Source organism: Phacochoerus africanus, chromosome 4 (assembly GCF_016906955.1).
Source record: "Phacochoerus africanus isolate WHEZ1 chromosome 4, ROS_Pafr_v1, whole genome shotgun sequence".
Taxonomy (NCBI): Eukaryota; Metazoa; Chordata; class Mammalia; order Artiodactyla; family Suidae; genus Phacochoerus; species Phacochoerus africanus.
Window position 1 is genome coordinate 26008443 of NC_062547.1, and position 13850 is coordinate 26022292.

Consider the following 13850-nt stretch of genomic DNA (forward strand, 5'->3'; position numbering starts at 1 on the left):
TGGCACATCCTTAGTCAGATGGTTATACCCAACTGCAAGGGAGAACGGGAAATGTAAGCTTCATTCTGAGTGGCCATAGAGTAAATATAACTGCTATAGAAAGAGTATGTTTTTTGTTTTGCTGTGTCTGTATATATGCACATGTATTGGTAACACTCTGTATTCTCTAACATTCCTGTCATGAACAAAAACTGTATAGAGATGAAAAGCATTTTCTTCTAGCCCTCAATCCAGGGACAATAACTACATGCACCTCCATCCTTCCTAAGAAGTTTTTCCTAGAAATACTGAAGGAAAAAAAATACATATATATACAATATTTTACATTTTTATTTTCTATATTTTAAGTTCAAGTTTCCTTTGATACCTAAATTTGAGGTTCCTGGAGTTCCCATCATGGCACAGTGGTTAATGAATCCGATTAGAAACCATGAGGTTGCGGGTTCGATCCCTGGCCTCGCTCAGTGGGTTAAGGATCTGGCGTTGCCGTGAGCTGTAGTGTAGGTCGCAGACGTGGCTCGCCTCCTGTGGCGTAGGCTGGCAGCTACAGCTCCGATTCGACCCCTAGCCTGGGAACCTCCATATGCCTCGGGAGCGGCCCAAGAAATGGCAAAAAGACAAAAAAAAAAAAATTGAGGTCCCTCTTTTAAATCATAGTTACCCTAATCATAAAATTTTATGCTTGAGTAAATTTTTTAAACTTACCAAGTACCTTCATGTGTAAAATATTCTATATGATTTAAACTATATAAAATATATAATAATATAAAATTATTGGAGGGGCATTTCCTAGAAGTACATGCAATAAGATGCCTTCAAAGCCCAGGTGGTCTCCCTTGCCTGTGTACTTGCTAGTGGTAAAATACTCAAACACACAGTTCTTCTGGCAAGAGAAGTAGCCAGATTTCCCTGCGACAGGTAACTTTGGTCCACAGACACATGCGCTACAATCCTTCAGAACTGGGACAGAATATATGCTGAACCAAAGCCCACCCTAAGGAGGAGTTCCCGTCGTGGCACAGTGGTTAACGAATCCAACTAAGAACCATGAGGTTGCAGGTTCGATCCCTGGCCTTGCTCAGTGGGTTAAGGATCTGGCGTGGCCGTGAGCTGTGGTGTAGGTCACAGATGCAGCTCGGATCCCGCGTTGCTGTGGCTCTGGCATAGGCCAGCAGCTACAGCTCTGATTCGACCCCTAGCCTGGGAACCTCCATATGCTGTGGGAGCGGCCCTAGAGATGTCAAAAAAACAAAAAGGAAGAAAGACAAAGCCCGCCCTAAAATTCTGTAAGCTTTTACATTCTACTCTCTGTATTAGTGATTACCACAATCACAGTAAAGTTATTCCTAGAACCTATCATGCTTTTTAAATAATATTAAATGGTAACACTAAACAAAAAATTGTATTTAAAGTAAAATAACTGTTCTTACCCTTTGAGTGAAGAGTATGGACAAGCTAATGAAAGCAATGGAACTTATTCCTAGAGAAATGCAATATACAGAAAAGTACAGAATCTCCCCATACCACTCCTTAATCTCATTCAGGTATATTTCTCAAAGCTGGTATGAAAGCCAAGGTTCCTGGGCTGCACACTAGAACTAGTAAATCAGAATTCGGGAACTGATCCCCAGGAACCTGCATTTTTATCAGCATCTCCGGGTGATCTTTTTATGTACTTAAGGTAAGAGTTCCAAGTAAACATTCCATGGAATAGAATCTAAATTTTTGGAATTAAAAAGAATCCCCCCCCCTCGCTTTTTCTTTTTTTTTTTTTTTTTTTTTTTTTTTGGTCACAGCTGCAGCATGTGGAAGTTTCCTGGGCCAGGAATTGAACCCTTGCCACAGCAGGGACAACACCAAATCCTTAACCACTAGGCCACCAGGAACTCCTGGAACTAAAAAGAAGTTTCCGATACCTTATCTTTCTTTGTCAAAGCACATAAATACCTTTGGCTGAAGGTTATGTGCAGATATAGCATTTAGTCCATCCACAAGAGGCCAGTGCAGGATTATTCTCTGCACTACATGGTCTTACACTATACAATACACACAGTGCATAGACACTATACCACACTTCCTCTACACAGCTCATTCTAACTACTTCAAAGAATAGGTGTGGATAACTAACACTGTGGACACTATTCTACATTCTTGTATTGTATAATCAAAGTTTCTTTAAGATTTAACCTTGATGTTCCTCTTTTAAATCATAAATAGTCCCCATAGTCATAAAACCTCACACTTGAGTAAATCTTTAAACCTTACCAAGTGCTTTCATGTATATTTCATCTGATTCTCGCCATAATCACATGAGATGCACTGAACAGACAGAATTATCCTGGATTTACAGATTCAGAGAGAATAACCGGCAGGCCTGCAGTCTAAAGAATTAATAAATGTCTGAATCTTATACTAGAATAGCATCCTTTCCATTACACTGGCCCTGCCCACAACAGAATAAGAAATATCAGAGCAGGGTACCAAATTCTTCATAAAACTAAATCCCATTAACCTAAGAAATCCCCCTCGCCCTGAGATCATGCCCTTCTGCCTGCCTACACAAGGATGCATCTCCTTAAGAAAGCTTTTTTACTCACACAGGTTGGAGAAAGTTGGAATAATGTTTTTTCTGTCTCCTTCATAAATAAATGCTTCTTAGAAGTTTTCAAACTTTATAAGGTAGAATAACCTCTTCTGTACAAATGTGTAATAATATAGGACTCGTGCATTGCCATTTGAGAACAATGAAAGAACAGACTTAAATTGTACATGTTTCACACTCCCTCATTTTTTTTCAGAGTACTCGGAGACATCACTTGAATATATTTGAAAAAAAAAAAAAAAAAGCTTGAAATAAAAAAAAGAAGCAAAACTCTGAAAATCCACTGTTGTAATCATTCTTATTGCTTCCTTATTCACTCATATTAAGTAGTTATTCAACCTAAAAATGAAACTCCAAAACCAAAGGCAATACTCTGCTTATTGTTTTATCAGCAGTATGGAAAGGGTAGTTAAGTACTGCCCTACCAACCAACCTGTAACTGCACAGTCTACAAACATAGCTTGCTATTGTGCCCTCACACATCTAGAGCGTCTGACACACCAAGCACGCAGAATGAAATAAGAACAGCATATCAAAGTGGGGACTCTGTCTCATTCATCTTGTCTTCCCAGATTCTACCGCCATGTCTGAATTACAGCAGGAACACAGTCGATATAGACATGACCTCAACATTAGCAAGAAGAACTGGATTGACAATACGTTTAGCAACTAAACCTAATACCCAGAAATTAGATGGCTGGCTACAAGTCACATAAAGAATAATCTGGAGAAGGCGGTAAAAAAAAAAAAAAAAGCAGTTTTTGATTCACAATCCCTTTTTTCTAATCAGTGATTTGCACACTACAAAAATTAGTGCAAAGGCAAGCCAAGTCCAAAAAGCATGTGAAAATATCATGGATCCTCACTGTGCTAAGGGAGCAGTGGGCTACAAGAAGAATGCACTAACTGATGCACTTCTATCTTTCCTATTTGGAATAAATCCAAATGGGAAGAAACAAAGAAACCAAAAATCTCATATTAGACAAATTGTGGTTTGAGTTTTCCTATAAGATATGAGTTTGGTTAAAATAAAGTTTCCTGTTTGTATCCCTCTGGGTTTAGCTGACCATTTCAAAGTAAATATCATTGTTCTATGGCTGAAGGAAAATTTTGCTAAAATCACCCAGATTTGAATAAGTGCCCATTCACCGAATCAAAGGACAGAGTCATAACCACCTCAGATTCAAGTCCGGGAACTTACCCTTTTCCATCAAATATAACAACATGTTGACAACAATGAGCAAAAACAATATCACAAGGAGAGACACATACACAACAAATGTATATATACTTAATATTGTCTAAATTAGCTACATAAAGGTTGGTAATAACCATTTTAAGCTTCTTTGGTTATGAATAATTATTTGCTGTGTTTTATAAATGTTCAAAATTTCACTTGCCTAAGTAAGTTCACCTCTAATTTATATTCACATATAAAATATACTATATAATAGGAGCTCCCTGGTGGCCTAGAAGTTTAGGATTCAGCAATGTCACTGTTATGGCTCAGGTTCAATCCCTGGCTCAGGAACGTCTTCATGCTGTGGGTGAGGGGGAAAAAAAAAACAAAAAAACTATATAATAAATGTGTTGAAAAGCTATAAAGATAGAAAGAAAAGGATTCATTTATTTGGACATAAACCAAATTTTAAAACTCCTCATAATATCTTACTTTATTGAGAAATTACACTAGAAACAATATTTATTATAACACAATACTACATATTAAAAACACTGCTGAAAATAAAGTGAATGATTATAATTCAAAATGCTATAAATAGTTAAATACATTTTCTTTCCTTATCCAATTATACCTAAACCACAGCAGACACAGAAAACAAATGACTGTCTATGGACCAAATACTCATGTGTAGAATGAATATGAATTATAACAACAGCAGCTGAAGATTTATGCTAATATATCTAAACAAAATGGCTTGATCAGCTCAAAATCCATCATAATTTGAGGGGGGGGGGGAGAATTTCCTTCTGCAACTGAACCAGCAGTTTTCTGTGTTTCATAATTTGTCAATTTGTTCCCTAAGTGTAGTGATTTAGTGATGACAAAAGAAATAGAGAAACAAATGAAAATTGCTTAATTACAGTTTGCAGATGTTCCCCCAAAGAGAAAGAACAGGTTAAACAGCTGATGCTGTTTCTTCCAGAGAACTCTGCAATAATAATTTATCCACTTCATTCAATATTTCTTTTTTTTCTCCTTCAGTGTTCTATGTGATATTTAATGTTACATGTTAAAGAAGTCATATACAGATAGCTACTAAATTTATGACCAATATAAAACCATGAACTTCTTTTCTTCTCCTTTTATTCTTTTCAGCAATACCCTCCCCCCAAAAAATCAATCCTTCAATCAATAACACTGCTTCCTTATTCTTTCCCTTGGGATGCCAGATTAATTAGGTGGGGGTTTTTTTTAATTGCCTAATTGTTTTTATTAGCAAGTCCCCCTATGATGCCGTCAACAAATTTCTCTTGAAGTTAACATCCCAGTGGTCTATGTCTTGTGTGAAAGCATGTTTAGGGCTACTTTCAATAGTGCACTTTACTGTTAAACTCAACATTTGCAAAAGTGCTTCCCGAGTTGCCTTTTTTTCTTAATGTGGCTAATGTAAAAAAGGAAACAGAAAGACACTGCAAATGGCCTGTGAACTAAAAACACCACTCAATATTCAGTAGGGAATTAAGTGACTGATAACAACAGTGCAGAAAATGTGGCTTAAGTGCCACCTGGAAGCATAAAGCTGGTCAGTTCGTTTCCAACTTCCGCTGGCAGGCAATCTGCCAGTTACAAGGGTATCAAAACAATGCTAAGCCTGCTGGTCTCTATCGAATACTCAACAGAAAACAACTGCAAAAGCCTACAAAGCAAGGATTATGTTTTGTTGTATTTTTCTTTTATGAGAGAAAGTTGTTCTTATGCTCTACTAAAATTCCTTTTCAGCTCTGAAATTGGTAAAAAGGGCCAGCTGCTTTCTATATTTTTCTCTGTGGTATTTTTCTGCAAGAGATTTTAAATTTGTTCTTTAGATGGGGAAAAGATTCTCTGTCCCCCTATGGAAGTTTAAAGATGCATTTCTAACATTCAAATTCAAAATAGCTTTGGGGACCAAAATGATATGTCAACTTTGGAAACATGTTGTTTTATGGGCTGTCACCAGTTTCATTTTTAATTACATTTTTTAGAAGTTGTCAAGTATGAGTGGTGATATTCCTTTGGCTGAACTGACAACTCAAAATTTATCAGTCCAGGAGTGTAAACCAAATCCTAGCCTAAGATTCTAAGCTCTTGACAGAACATACATTCGATAAGGGAAAAAAAGCAAAAGGCTTCTGAAACGAGAAATATGAACAAGTCAGCTTGGCCTTGGTGGGTCTCAGGATCTCCAAGCAAAACACTTGTGACTCATCTTTGACTCTCTTCTCCCTAGAACCTGTTATCCAGGTTCTAACTCCCTCACTTGTAGCATCTCATTGGCCCTATTTCCTTTCCATCTCCTCCTCCACTGCCCTAGTGGAGTCCATACCCCCACATGCATATTTCTGCTCAGCCTCCTAGCTAAGCTAGTCTCCAGGACTCTAATTGCTTCTCTCCTTCTTTGCCTCTGTCTTTCAAAATCACTTGCACTGTGTGTGTGTGTGTGTGCATTGAAATTCTACTCTGACTCCCAATTCGCCAGTATATCAAACCCAAACGCAGAGCATCATGACACAGTCTCCTTTACGGGCTCTTCTTCCTATGCCTGGCCATTAAATGTAGATGTTCAGTAGGGTTTGGTCTGATGCCCTCCTGTCTGTCTTTCTGCTAGTCTGTATTCTCTTATCCTCTTTTTGTTTCATTCATTCAACAAATATTTATTAAGCATCTACTTATTCTACATTACCAGGCAGTGCTTTAGACACTAGAAAAATAATGGTGAACAAAAACCCCAAGCAACCACCCCTCATGGAGTTTACACTCTGGAGAAGACAGAATAATTATATTTTGAGGTAGCACATCCATCCTATGGTTCATATTAACCACATGCCAGTGACTCCCAGATCTCGAGAATTGCCTGATGTTGTAAGGAAGGCAGAAAAGCAAAATGATTCTGGGTATAGGCTTTGGAGCCACAATGACTAGGCCCATAATCCAATTCCATCACTAACTACTTATATGACCTTGGGCAAGTCTGTTAGGGCTGCCATTACAAAATCCCACACTAGGTGGCTGAATCAAAACAAATTTATTTTCTCATACTTCTAGAGGCTAGAAGTCCAAGATCAAGGTGTTGGCAGGTTGGATTCTCCTGAGGCCCCCTCACCTTGGCCTGCAGGTGGCTGCCTTCACACTGTGTCCTCTCATGGTCTTTTTCTCTCTGTTTAGGCTTATCTGGTGTGCCTCTCCTCTTATGAGGACATTGGTCAGATTGAATTAGGACCCCAGCCTTATGATCTCATTTAATTTTAATCACCTCTTAAAAGGCCCTGCCTTCAAAGAGTCACCTTGCAAGGTAGGGCTGCATCAGATACATTTTGAGGGGACACAGCTTAGGCCATAATAGCAAGTTACTTAACCTTAAGCCTTGGGTTCCTCATCTGTAAGTTGAGAATAATACAAAATTATAAAAATCAAAATGTAAAAAAGAAATTCACTAGGTTATAATAAAGATGAATTGAGATGATCCAGGTGCAATGCTAAGCATAACGCCCAGTACTTAATAAATGTTCGCTGCTTATTAATAAGATAAGGTCAGAGTCTCTCAGGATTATTAAGATTATCAAAACTTAAGAAAAACTGAAACCTAGTTAGAGGTTTTGAAACTAAGAGTTTGGAACAATCAAAGACTAGACAACCACGAGATTATAAAGCCAGAGGCATGGCCATTCGTCCAGAACATTTAAACATACAATGTTCTACCTAAGGCGGAATTTAATGCAAGTATTAACAAGTATGAAGAGAGAAAGGGAGATTGGCAGGAATTGTTTTTTTTTTTTCCCCAAAGATTTGTTGAAAGAACAATAAAATGCTAAAAGCACAATGTATGGGAAGTGAAATAAGAATGGCATAAAGAAATAGAAACAAAATTAAACATCACAATCAGAAACAAAATCTTTGGTCTCAACCTAAGAAAACAGGTTAAAGTAGATAAATATGGCAGTGAGTCAAAATACGGCAGTGAGTCATTATGTGGTAATATAGGAACTGGTAAAAGTACTTGAGAAACTGGATCCTGGGTATTTTAAGAATGAAACGAGAATGGAAAACAAAGTCTTATATAAGAATTAATCATAAAATCACAGTAGATTCATTTCAATTTCCAAAGCATTTTAAGCTAAACTTGGTAAAATGGCCAACCTTAACGGAAATTAATCATTGAGCATGAAGTACAAAATCAGAACAAAGATGATGATGATGTGTGTGTGTGTGTGTGTGTCTGAGTGCTTGAGAACACAACCTCTATGTTGATTATTTTTGAACCCTCCACCTCTAAAACAAGTAACTCAGACCATAACAAGGCACACAGAGTATTACTAAATGAAAAAATAAATGCATTAACAGAAAATCAAATATAAGTATTTACATCAGTGTTTTTATAACCTAAAAAGTGATAGAACGATGACAGATAAGGAGGAAGTATTTTTTTCCTTTAGAAAGATATTATAGAAAGGCCTATAAGTTAAATTCACAAAGAAACTGAAATACCAAAGATTGAAAGTGAGCCTCTCATCTTTATCCAAAATAAGGTCAGAGAAATAATAATGTCTTCACTGATAAAGAACAAAGCCAAAATCTGCATGCTGATTTTCTAATACACATCTTACAATGCGGTCTTACTTTCTTAAACTGAAGACACTACTGATAGTTCAATTATAAACGTCTGCTTAAGACTCATATAATTAAAACTAATATGTCTCTTTAAACATTTTAATAAAACATTGGATTTATCATCAAATATGTACCATGATCAAAAAAAAGGAGCTGTTTAAAAAAAAAACTGCAAAACACGATCAACATAAATGCACTGCAGTGAGAATTATGCTCCAATATTAACAGTTTCCAACTGTTTTCCAAGAGTCTGAAGCAGTAATGTGAATTTCTTCAATAAGGCTATAGTTTAATTTTTTCCAAAGAAATATTTTTAATAGGATTACTGACCCCTTTAACACTCTTAGAAAGAAAATGAATCCCATAAGCATTCTGGCATATAACTATTACAAAAATAAATAGAGCAGTCAATCAGTGGAAATGGCAATGGACTCGAGAAACTAAACTTAGTAAGAAATGTACATAAGCATATGTGCTGATAACCACTTTAAGAGAGAAAAGATTCCTCTTCATATCAGCAAAATAACCACATATACCAAGACAAATGAAGGGCTGGAAAGAGGGAGAAAACTTTGAAGAAACACCTTTCACATCTTCCTTAAAACAGAACTAACTACATTCACTTTGAACAATTCTGCTGGCTATCATTCAACTCTTAGACCTGACCCTAAGTCCTATTTGGTTTTTCAGAAGGTATTTAAATATTTTGGGGGTAGCGGGAGGACCCTTACTGATTTAAGACCTATTTTTGCATTCACAACTCTTTGTGCTTTAGGAGGAATTTTTTCAGGTCATTAGTTTATAATGTGAACTGGTGCCTAGGGATATTTTGAAAGGGAAAAAAAACGAGTGTGCTTGGAGATGCAGTTTATGTGACTCGCGTCATCATTTATTTCAGCTCAATTTGGGTCCTAAAACTGAGCTCAAAATGAAGTCACCACATCTGCAATAGTTTCTTTCTCGGCATGGAACGATCGATCGTACAGAAATCTGAAAACAGAATAGACTCCTTACTCCCAAAACAAAAACAGTATAGCCTCCTTAAAATATCTAAGCCCCTGTAAAAAGTTCTTACTCTTTCAGGGTACAAAAATAAAGTCAGCCTTACAAACAATTTCTAAAATAATTTGAATTACCAAAACGCCATTGACATACCAAAACACATTAATTCCGCCTATTTTACCCTTGTTTCCACACCCTACCCCACCCATTCACACTGCCATGTGTGGGTTCAAAAAATATGGAACAAAATCATTAGGCGTGGAGAAAGCAAGCACCTTTCTAAACCCAAGATCATAGAACAAAAGATGATCTGGCCATTATCAAGACAAATCTGATCAACATATCATGCCAAAATAGGTCGTTCATAGCCTCAAGTTACCTAGATATTTCCTAAATTCTCTATTTCCCTTAAGTGTAAACAAAAGAGATAAAGATATTCCCACCACCCCATACAATAAAGGACACAGATTAGAATCACTTTTCCTTTTCTTCATTATAACTACCCTTTTACATTTGTTCAGGCACATGAACTATGACTTCAAATCATGAGGCTAACATGACCTCAGAGATTATGAAACTCCCTGTCCTCAACCTTGGGTATTCATGAGAATCACCAGAGGCACTGAAAAAGAAACAAAAAAAAAAAATCCCAATTCCAAGGTCCCAGTGGGGGCTGGGTGTCAAGCTGCTCTAAAAGCCCTTCAGCTGAGTCCAAGGTGCATCTAGGCCTCTAGTCTCCCAAACGGGGATGCATGACCCAGGAAGGACCATGGCAGACAGCAAGCCAGTGGCAGAACAAATGCCTACAGGAGCCACCTGAGTGAAAAGAAGCAGGTCGGGTACACACACGATTTTAGAGTGTGTGAGAGCAAGAGAGCCTGTCAAAGTAGGCAGGTCCCGGGGCAAACGCTCCTGAACTCCAGCTGATGTTGCCATCAGTGAAACAAGAAGCAACAGATCTTCTCACTTAATCAGAAAAAAAAAAAAAAAAAAAAAAGCAAATCAAAAATTTTATGTGGAGGAGTCCCGTTGTGGTACAGCAGAAACGAACCCAACTAGTATCCGTGAGGATGAAGGTTCGATCCCTGGCCTTGCTCAGTGGGTTAAGGATCCGGCACTGCCATGGGCTGTGGTGTAGGTCACAGATGTGGCTCAGATCCCACAATGCTGTCGCTGTGGTGTAGGCCAGTAGCTGCAGCTCTGATGGGACCCCTAGCCTGGGAACCTCCATACGCAGCAGGTGTGGCCCTAAAAAAGACAAAAAGACAAAAGAAAATAAATAAATAATAAATAAATAAATAAAACCAAAAAACACTTATGTAAAATTTCTCAACTTTTAAATGTTGGCTCAATAAAACAGTAACAATACTGTACGAGACAACCAAATACGTAACAAAACACAGCAGAGGTTAGGCCCTTGGGGCTTCAGTTATCACTTCCAATCTAAAGGTTGTTCCCATTCCACAGAAACTGTACCATCATTATCACAATAGCAACAATAATAACGTCTAGCCTTCGTTGTGTATTTATGTGTTAGCTTCTATGCTAAAGGTTTTACATGGATTATCTCAATTAACCATCAACCTTTAAGCTACTACTACATTCCCCCTTCACCCAGTGAACCCTGCCCCAGGCCAGAAAGTGATGATGCCAGAATCCAAATGTGTGCAGTGGGACTACATACCCTATACTATGCTGTATTTCTTAGATGTTTTAAATATGCTTTTGGGGGGGGAGGGGGACACGCCCACAGCATATAAAAGTTCTAAGGCCAGGGATCGAACCCATGCCATGGCAGTGAACTGAGCCGCAGCAGGAACAATGCTGGATGCTTAACCCACTGTGCCACAAGGGGAAGTCCCTAAACACGCTTTTAAAAACCTCCACTCTTTGGAGTTCCTGTCGTGGCTCAGTGGTCAGCGAATCTGACTAGGAACCATGAGGTTGTGGGTTCAATCCCTGGCCTTGCTCAGTGGGTTAAAAGATCCGGCGTTGCTGGGCGTTGTGGTGTAGGTCACAGACGCGGCTCAGATCCAGCATTGCTGTGGCTCTGTCATAGGCCAGTGGCTATGGCTTCAATTTGACCCCTAGCCTGGGAACCTCCATATGCCTTGAGAGCAGCCCAAGACATGGCAAAAAAAAACCCCAAAAAACCTCCACTCTTTGCACTTGTGTTTCTTCAAAAATAAGATGAAGGGATTATATTAATAATGATTTCTCAGGTTCTTTTTAGTTCTCAAATTCAATGACTCTGATTCTATAATACAACTTTTGGCTGGATAGACATATTGGTATTTACATGCATCAGTTGCAAATGCCCTGATGACAATTACCTGATCAAAGAAATGGAATGAATGAATGCTCATTCAATAGGCTTTCTGAAAAGACAGCAAAGACATAAAATTATAAGGAAATTCTTTATCTCTACTGCCATAAAAAGTTTTCTTCTCCATTTTACCTTTTGAAAGATGAGTGAAACTGCTCAGAAATTCTTCATAGGTTTGCTCATGACAATTAACAAACTTATCCAAGACTTCTTCAATTAACTGATCTTCATCCATTGTCTCCAATTCTGTTATCTGGACAGGCATTCCTATTTAGGAGGCCACTTTATCTACAAGACAAAGACAAACATGAGCTACAGAGTTGTGCGGTACTGACCTCTCCTGAAAATACTCTAGATGGGTAGGTGGAAAAATTCTACGGTCCCCAAAGGACAAATCAAGGTAGTTACCAGGTCAGTGAACAATTTTACTTTTGCTTCAGTTTCCCCGTTACTGTCTTTTTTTTTTTTTTTTTGTCTTTGTACCTTTTCTAGGGCCCCTCCCACGGCATATGGAGATTCCCAGGTCAGGGATCGAATCGGAGCTGTAGCCACCGGCCTACACCACAACCGCAGCAACGCCAGATCTGAGCCACGTCTGCAACCTACACCACAGCTCACAGCAACGCCGGATCCTTAACCCACTGAGCAAGGCCAGAATTCGAACCCGAAACCTCATGGTTCCTAGTTGGATTTGTTAACCACTGAGCCACGGAGGGAACTCCCCCATCTTCTTAATTCACAGGACTATCACCACACAGTTACACTAATAGAAATCCAAGCTCTTTCAAGGCGAGATGAACATCTAAGGTTATGTCAACCAACCATCCATCCAATGACAATAATAGTAGCTAATATTTATTGGTTACTTATTTAGTACCCACTAGGTATCAGGTGTTCTGAGCACTTCTATGTTAACTTCATAACAATTCTAGATCAGATCACAGAGCCAGTAGGTAGAAGTGCTAGTTCTAGAAGTCTGATTCTAGAACCCATGCCCTTAATTACTTCACTATGTTTCTCTGTTCACTGCATGACATATATAACCCCCCCCCACACACACACACACACACACACTACTGTACTATTGCTGTCAAACACCTGACATGTCTGTGCTTTAACACATCCAGGAACTGAGAACTCTGAACGTTTCCAAGAAGGCTTTGGACAGTTTTATTAAAGCCTCTTTCTAAAATTGAGTCTAAATCTGTTCCCCTGTACCCTATCCCAACTGGTGCCTGAGCCCCTGGATGGGACAGGATAATTTCCATCCTTTTTACATAATATTCTTTCAAATAGTTGAACAAGCCTATATGGTCCTTTCTCAATCTTCTCATTTCATTCACTTAAATTTCTTTTTCAAAACCCAGCTCAGAATTCAGCTTCTCTCTGAAGGCTTTCGCTCTCCATCTCCCATCACTACAGGAAGAGAAAATCTTAATTTCTCTGTGCTGCCTCTCTATACTGGGTCTACTTATCACATTGTGCTGGAAATAGCTGTGTACATTTCTGAGTCCTCTATCAGACTTGGAACCCATAAAAGGCAGGGTCCATATCTTTTCAGAGCTCAAGATGTGGGATAGAGCTGGAAGTCCCTTGGTCTTAAGTTAAAATTACTCACCTGAGCAGGTACTACAGGGAAATATTGCTGAAAGTTGGCTAAACACTCAACTAAATATGCCCAATCACTGTACCTTATATGACACGGCTTCAAGTCCCCTCACCTCCTGATCAATATACCGGGAAAAGATTTCACACTGCCTGCATCCCTTTAAAATATGCCATGAAGGAGTTCCTATTGTGCCACAGCAGAAGCGAATCCAACCAGTATCCGTGAGGATGTGAGTTCAATCCCTGGCTTCGCTCAGTGGGTAGGGGATCTGGCATTGCCGTGAGCTGTGGTGCAGGTCGCAGATACCACTCGGACCTGGTGTTGCTGTGGCATAGGCCAGCAGCTGTAGCTCTGATTCACCTGGGAACTTCCATATACCATGGTTGCAACCCTAAAAAAGCAAAGATAATAAAATAAAATAAGCCATGAAGAAATGACAAGTCTCCAGATACGGTCTGGAGACAGTGAGATCTGACTAACTCTC

General features: G+C 38.7%; 1 protein-coding gene across 2 annotated transcripts in view; it reads right to left on the minus strand.

Annotated features, from left to right (window-relative positions):
* IFTAP (intraflagellar transport associated protein) overlaps positions 1–13850 on the minus strand; it is a 76183-nt gene that overhangs the window by 43545 nt on the left and 18788 nt on the right. For both annotated transcript variants that reach the window (XM_047775957.1, XM_047775958.1), the window contains one exon: positions 11890–12045. In XM_047775957.1, the coding sequence (XP_047631913.1) occupies positions 11890–12022 (133 nt within the window). In that variant the 5' untranslated portion in view covers positions 12023–12045. The remainder of the gene's footprint in view (positions 1–11889; positions 12046–13850) is intronic.